This window comes from Podarcis liolepis (genome assembly GCF_965112155.1).
Source record: "Podarcis liolepis genome assembly, chromosome: 17".
In the NCBI taxonomy this organism is placed as follows: domain Eukaryota; kingdom Metazoa; phylum Chordata; class Lepidosauria; order Squamata; family Lacertidae; genus Podarcis; species Podarcis liolepis.
Window position 1 is genome coordinate 3,279,652 of NC_139571.1, and position 7,662 is coordinate 3,287,313.

Here is a 7,662-nt window from a genome sequence, read left to right on the forward strand (position 1 = left end):
ATGAGACCAGGGCCCTGCAGGATCTGAATTCTTTCCGCTGGGCTTGTAAGACAGAGTTGTTCCGCCTGGCCTTTGGCTTGGAGCCAATTTGATTCCCTCCCTCTCTTTCTTTTTTTCTTTCCTTCTCCTCCTGCGTTGAGGCTACATTTTATTTTAATGTTGTAATATTCTAATGTTGTATTTTAATTTTGTTTTTAAGCTATAATCATTCAACTTGTTTTTATTATTGCTTGTAAGCCGCTCTGAGCCCGGCCTTGGCTGGGGAGGGCGGGGTATAAAGGCGGGGTATAAATAAAAATTATTATTATTATTATTATTATTATTATTATTAATTATTTTGCTCTATTCTAGGGCTGCCTCTCATCTTGCACCTGCCCCTTCTAAGCATGAAAAAGAGCAAATCCTACAAAAGATTAGGATGTTTCACTTAAAAAGGCTGCAGTGTTTAATAAGGTGGCTTGGTCTAGCCCAGCCTCCCCCAACCTGGTGCCTTCCAGATGTTTTAGGCTGCAACTCCTACCTGCCCCATCCAGCACAGCTGGGGTTGTAGCCTAAAACATCTGGATGACACCAGGGCTGGGAAAGGCATTGCTTTACAGGTTCCAGAGGGCACTGAAAACAATGGTCTTCCGGCCATCCTAAGTGCCCCTGTGTCCTTGGAGCCGGCTTCTCTGTTAAGCTGGGCATCCTTCCACCCTATAGAGCTGGCTGGTGAGAGAGTGGCGCTCCTCTTTGGGGGTTTCTTTTGCATCCACCTTTCTGGCCAAGCCCCAGTGCCTTTGAAGCCACCGTTCAGCAGAAGGAACATATTCCTTGCTAGGTGCACCCTTGGTGTTAGTGGCCTCTGGCTCAGGAAAGGGCATCCCGTCCCAGGGAGAAGCTGGCAGTGAAGGTGGAGTCCTCATGCAGGGAACCAATCTGCTGACGGGCCAGTCTGGGACAAAAGATTTGTCGCAGCTCACCCGAAATACTGCTGCTAAAGGTGGCGTAGACCCAGGGGTTGGTGCAGCTGTTGAGACTGGCGAGGAGCATCAGGAGGGTGAAAGCTGGACCTGGAGAGGAGAAAAGGAGCAAGGGTCAGCCTGGGAATTGCAAGAGCTCAGCCATGGGACATGCTCTGGAAGACAAATAATAAAGGCAAGGGCACCTCTGAGAATAGATAGAGTGCAGTTCTCCCAACACTGGGTAACCACAGCCTGCTCACATGTTTTGGGGCTTCCAGGGGAGGCGATGTCGTTCCCAAAGAGACCTCATATATCCCTAGCTGAAAACCATTGTTCTCCTATAGGGAAGAAATTTGATCCTGTGTGGGATTATCTCCACCCATCTCTCCACTGGCAGGAAGTAAAATCCTTAAGAGAATACGCCTTGGGGGCTGAGACAACCCCCTCCAGTTCTATTCCCTGCCGGCTCTACTGCAGTTTGCATTGCACTCGCACCATTGTTTTGCTGGTGGCTTGAACTGGCTTGTGAACCATCTAGCTATTTCTTCTCAAAATGAAAAGCAGTATATAAATTCCTTTTAATCCTTCTCCCCCTCCTTATCCTTGCTTGTCCCCCACTCCCAGTAGGACTGTCTGTATTAGGCATAGAATTGAAGTAATATGAGTCCATATGCTGTGCTTAAATTTCATTCACAGATAATGGAATTCAATACAGTGCATGCAAAGTGCCCACCCTGCCACCCACCTTTTGCCATGTCAGTGAGATAAGAGAATAGGAGGCAGCAGGTAGGTTCCTAGACCACAAATGGGCTCCAGCTGGCCAGGTTGAAACTCTGGAACTTGTTTCAGGCCCCAGCCACACGCTGACAGTCATCTCCATAGCTAGCCATGGGGAGTCCTTGATCTGGATCATGATAGTGGTGCTTAGCCCCCTACCATTTTCCCGATCATTATGTGGTCTGGATTGGCAGGGTGTGTAGCTGTGTGTGTGCTTATTTCTTTTAAAGAGTAAACAATGCTTTTATATATGTGAAACATAGCCTGTCGTTTGTATCCACAGTTGTAAACAGAAGGAAGTAAAGAAGTGGCAGACCTTTTTAAAAAAGCAAGAGAAATAGTGTCCTACCTGTAACCTTGAACTTTTTCATGTGCCCTTGTTCTGCTGCTCAGCATACAATAAGAAGGAAGGAGGAAGGTGCTTTTGAGGGCTCATCCACACTTACCATTTGCTTTCTAGGCACAGCTGCGCACTTTCCTGCTCCTGGTCCAACTGCTTTCTTTTTTTGCCCTGCCATTTCCCCCAGGAAAACACACTCTTTAATGCTCAATTGAAAGAAACAGCAATTCAGGTTTGGGGTGGATTGCAGTTTCTTCCAAAACAATGATAAAGAGGGGTTTTTTGTGGAGAAGGGGAAGCACTTGGATCCATACCTGAAAAGCCCAGATCTGTGCCCAGAAATGCGGGGCAAATGTGTGTGTGGATTGAAATGCTGCGGTGGATGCCAGTTTTGTAGTCTGGAACCTGACACCCTATGCTGCTGCACGACTCACCGTCTAGCGGGGCCTGAGGATCCCACACAGACCACAGCTGGACTAGGAAAAAGGGGGCCCAGCAGAACACGTAGATAAGCACAATGGCTAGGGTCATCTTTGCAGTCTTGGACACAGCCCCGGAAATGGGGGAGGGCCCCTGCTGGCTGTCCCGGCCCCGCAATGCTCCTTCTGGCCCCAGGCGCAGGCTGCGGTGGACCTCACGGAAAATCATGGCCTGGCAGGTAGCAATGAAGAAAGTGGGGAAGACGAAGACCATCAGAGTCACCCACGTGACGTAAGCCCGAACTCCCCAGGGCTCTGCAAAGTGAGCCCAGCACTCATGGGCTCCGCTGGGCAGCTTGGTTTTGGAGAAGATGAAGAGCTGTGGGAGGCTGAGGAGGAAGGATGCGGTCCATGCCGCCGCCACAAGGCGATGCCAGCTGGCTGGGCCCTTCCGGAAAGCCAGCATGGGCCGGCAGATGGCTCGGTGGCGGTCATAAGTCATGGCCACGATGACGTAGGAAGAGGCAAACATGCCAACCACCTGCAAGTACTTGATGGCGCGGCACAAGACATCCGGACCCTGGAACCGGTCGGTGATGTCCCAGATGAGCTGTGGCAGCACCTGGAAGAGCGCCACGGTCAGGTCGGCCAGGCAGAGGTGGCAGATGAAGCGGTGCATGGGGCTGGCCCGGTGAGTGCGGCGGAAGAGGGCTCCCAGCACCAGCCCATTGCTCAGAGTGGCTAGCAGGAAGATGGAGGCCAAGATGGCGATTTCCACTTGGGCTAGAGCGTCGTCCCGGTCGTCAGATAGAGGGAGGGAGGTGTTGGAGGTGGGGACAGGCAGCGTGGAAGAGGCATTGAGCATTTGCTTCTGCAGAAGGTAAGAGGGCGAATGGGAGGGGAGAACACCCAAACAACGTTATGGTATACACCCATTAATCCAACTCAGCACTTCAAAGGCAAACACAGGGATGAAACACAGACGCGTGATTAAATGATGCACTGCTGCAACTCAAGGGTACACAGGGATGGAATCAAGGGCAGGATATTAGTCTGGTTTATTGCAATATAAGGTTCTTTGGAGACAGCACTTACTTCGCCAACATAGTGCCCTCTAGAAGTTTTGGACTACAAGTCCCATCATCCTTTGCCATGATGATGGGTGTTGTGGTGCATGCAGAATCTGAATTCATCAGCTCAGAAGCATAAACAGAGAGCAAGTATAACAATCCCTAAATAGGAAAGGGCAAATCTGCCAACTTCAGGTTCCCTCTACTTTTCATTTTCTCAGTTTTAGCAGTCTGCTACATTTCCACATCAATGTGTGATTTTTTTAAAGGTCCTTGTGAAAATTCATTGGCATTTTAATGTGAATTTCTCTTAAGTTATAGAGTCTTGTATGCAACTTAGCCTAGTATACACATTTCAGCAAAGCAATTTCCCCTAATGCAACAGATTTCTGCATGTTATTTTAATATCTGCACTTGTATGCACACTTTGCCCTAGCATGCGCATTTTTGTACCCAGAACATGGCCAGAGAATAGCACTACAAAATTTGAGGAAGTGTGAATTTTGAAGGGTGGCTGTGTTTTGATTCAGAAAATGTGAAGTAGGCAAGTCCACCTTAAATGGGAACTGAATCAAATGCCTTCCCCATTGCTACCCCAAAATCACTGCTGCCCCATAGCAGCTGAGCTAGCCTGTCTCCATGTCTGCCTGGGCCCTCAGCCCAGTCTCCCATATCGGTTCTCCTGCAGGCCAGGGACAGAATGTTTGGACACTCATAGTGGTCCAGCAACCATTCTCTTCTTTCACTTCAGGCTTCCGACACCAACTGCCTTGACCTCCTCAACTGGGAATGGCATGCTTTTCATATCTGACAGATTAAAAAAAACAATAAAAACCCAGCTCAGGTGTTTTACTGAAAGTTGGTATTGTAACGGCTGCCATGTTTTGTTTGCATGGGTTGTTTGCTAACAATCAGGGATGGTTGACTGATGTTTCCTCAGCGGGAGCTAATGGCTGGGGATGTTTCCTGAATGCGCAATTGATCAGCAGGGTGGGAACGGAGCCCAATGCACTCTCTCTCTGTGTGTGTGTGTGTGTGTTTGACTATGACCGGAGAAAATCAGAACTGGCCCTGACTGGAATTCAACTGTTGCTCTTGGGAAATCTGACACAGGATTAGCCTGCTGTTTAACACTGTGTGAACACTAAGAGTCTGAAGTGCATGGGGCTTGTTCTCCACCCCAGAATTCCTCTGTTCACATCACTTTGCGATACTGGCACACTACCCCAAGAGTGCAAAGGGAAGCTCCATGCCTGATCTCCATACACAGCAGAGGGGGGTACAGAGAGTGAACTTTACAAGGAGTGGGGGTCTTGACTGCCTCCCCTCCTCAATGTCTCCACGCCCCATTGTGGGGCATTTGTTTACCTGTGTGTGCACTATTTTTAATCAATATTTGGGATGAACATTTTCTGAGATACAAAACTTCCACAAAAGTAGAATTTTTAAAAAGTGTGTTTCCCTAAGCCCTACCATTTGCCCATTGGTAAAGCATAAAGGGCCAAAAATCTGCATTTTTAAATAATACGTCCCCCCAGCTCAGCATTTTGGCACAAATGTCTCCTAATTTTTCCATGCAATTTTGCCTAAGAAACACATTTTTTGCAAACCAACTCCATTTTATATGTAATTTTAACCAATAAATGCTTTTTGGTGAGCACATTATACTAAAATATGCATGGCTGTAGACATTACTTGGCTGCAGAACTGCACTGCAAAATTCATAGAAGTCTGCATTTCAAAGGATGGTTGTGTTTTGGAACACACAAACTTTAGCTTTGGAAGGTTTAACTTTGAAAGATAACATAAATTGAATTCCCCCTGCCCGTTACAAGCCACCTTCGAGGCCACTGGGCCAGGGGTGCCAACTTGAATAAAATGGGGAGGGGCTAAGTAAGCCCTGTCTTGCATAATTGATCACTTGATGTGGTTCACACACAACTGCTGAATGGCAATACCCATCAAATATTTTATTGGCCCCTAAGAGTTGGATCCTATGCACTGGGCAATGTGAACAGGTGGTTTTCCCTGGCAAATGTTCATAATTTCCTAGGGAAATGCAGCAGCGTATGAATGGACACGGCTGGCATTTCTCCCCCAGCCCTTCACCTTGCAGATACATAGATCAACTGCTTCCTTCAAGTCTGATGGTACCCCCATGTCAAAGAGGATACCATGTAGCTGCTGCCTTGCAAGGAGTCATTGTCATTGGACATTGTCAGCCCATCCAGCCCAGTCCTGCCTATCCAACTGGTAGCTCTCCAAGGTCACAGGCAGCGCAGATATCCATCAACCAGAGAAGTCAAGGATTGAGCCTGGGACACTCTGCATGCAACACAATTGCATTATCCCCCTCTTTCCCCCACAAGCAACCGGCTCCTCCACAACTTTCCCCAGATGTAGTTATAATTCATTTGCACTTGGGGGCGGAGAGTTCACCAAACACCTAATTCTACAGATGTTGATGGAGAGATCCTGCTCCCAAGGCAGTCAGCATCAGGCCAAGCAGACATGTGACAAAGTCCTGGTTTATCCTGCCCCACAAGTCAGGTCTCGCCATTGCCTGCTATACTGTTAACTTGCCTCACAGTAAGGTTGTTTCTGTAGCAGAGTAAAAGTGGTTTGAGGTTTTCTCTACAATCAAGCAATATAGAAATTTTATGAAATTAATAATGAATAAATAAAAGCAGAGGGTGGGGTGTGAAGAGGTAGGGGCATTGCAGGAGTGCCCAGTGGAATAAAATGAGGGTGCGTGGGGCAGACAGTGGGGCTGGACTCTCACCGAGAACAAGAATGCAAGAGCAAACTTGGGCCACCTTGGTGCGTTACCTGTTCAAGCAGTTACCTGGTCATCCATGGTCAGAGCATCAGCTGGCAAGTAGCTTCAGAGGTGAAACCTCACCATGTTTGCTGCCCACAGCTCGTTTGTGGAACCCACCAGGGAAAGAGAAGCTGTGGTCCATTCAAAGAGATGCTGGATCCATCCCTCTGAGAAGCATCTCCTGAAGCCCTCCGAGCTCTCTCTCCTGAATCTTGGCAGTGAGGATGCTGCAATGCTCCTCTCAGGGAGAAAGTTGGTGAGAAAGTCCGTGCCTGAGTCTTGGGTAGCTAGGATGGAGGGAGGGAGGGAGGGAGGGAGGAGCAGAGGAAGGGAGGGGGCCAGTGAAGGGGAGAGGGCCAGTTGAGCCGCCTTTTTCCCACCCCCTGGGCAACACAGCTGACAGAACTTGACCCGGTGCCAAACACACTGACTCTGCAATGGGTGGATTCTCTCTAGAGGGAAGGAGACCCTACAGGAAACAGGAGGAGCAGCAGGAGAAGAAGTGCTGGTGGATGATGATGCCACCAAATGTGTGAACGGTTGGATCCCAACATGGACCTCAGTGCCAACTTCACCCCAATTCTGTGCTTGGAAACCTCAACATCCAGAAGGGTTTGACTTTTGTGTGAATGTATTGGGCCTCCTAGGACCAAAGCATTCTACCTCCAAGCCCCTCTAGCCAGTAAGACTCCACTTTCCCTCCAGGGGAGGCCTGTGCATCTTATGACCCACACATTGTGTAGGCCTGAACTAAGGCCATCACCTTCTTTTCTGGCAAGCCTTGGTGTGTGCATGCTTTGGCTTTTAGCGGCTCCATGACAGACAGGAAATCAGAGGGGCCGGGGTAAAGCCACACCTGCTGAATGCTCTGCCTGCTCCATGCAGCTATTAAAGGCAAAGGAGTCCAAAGTAGGAACCGAATGGTAACTTGGATAGAAACAAGAAGCCCTGGATTACCAATCCCACGTGTGCACATGTGCTGCTCCCCAAGCCTTACTTTAAAGGAATGAAGTTTCTTTTCCACATCAGTTGGCACCTTATCGGACAAGGGGTTATGGGGCAGAGAGATTGTATCACCACTCCAGGCCTGAAAATCTCACTTTGGGTAACATGGGAGAGACATATGAATGCCCACCTCCCTACCCTACTTCCCATCCTCCTCTCCAGGCCCAGGGATTCCAGTTGCACCTTCTAAGCCACAGCTTGGTTCATAGTGTTATTTATGTGTATGGCAGGGGCGGGGGGGGGGGGAGGGGAGCTCCCTAAACCCAAGAAATAAATAAATGACAGA

At 48.7% G+C, this 7,662-nt stretch overlaps 1 protein-coding gene across 2 annotated transcripts; it reads right to left on the reverse strand.

Moving 5' to 3' along the window:
• Positions 1-341: 341 nt before the first annotated feature.
• On the reverse strand, positions 342-6,647 carry AVPR2 (arginine vasopressin receptor 2). Of its 2 annotated transcripts, none has more exons than XM_083482826.1 (3): positions 6,380-6,647; positions 2,496-3,351; positions 342-1,052 (listed from the first exon to the last, which is right to left on the reverse strand). In XM_083482826.1, the coding sequence occupies exons 2-3, from the start codon at positions 3,343-3,345 to the stop codon at positions 850-852; spliced, it is 1,053 nt and encodes a 350-aa protein (XP_083338952.1). In that variant the 5' UTR covers positions 3,346-3,351; positions 6,380-6,647; the 3' UTR covers positions 342-849. The 2 variants fall into 2 exon arrangements, with proteins under 2 accessions (XP_083338952.1, XP_083338951.1); XM_083482825.1 differs by having other exon boundaries at positions 366-1,052; positions 6,396-6,647.
• Positions 6,648-7,662: the final 1,015 nt, after the last annotated feature.

Bases quoted from the DNA above. Each gene is read 5' to 3' on its own strand.
- AVPR2 (XM_083482825.1), bottom strand. The intron at 1,053-2,495 runs GTGAGTCGTGCA...TCTCCTCTCCAG, and splicing joins TCCTCAGGCCCCGCTAGACG to GTCCAGCTTTCACCCTCCTG.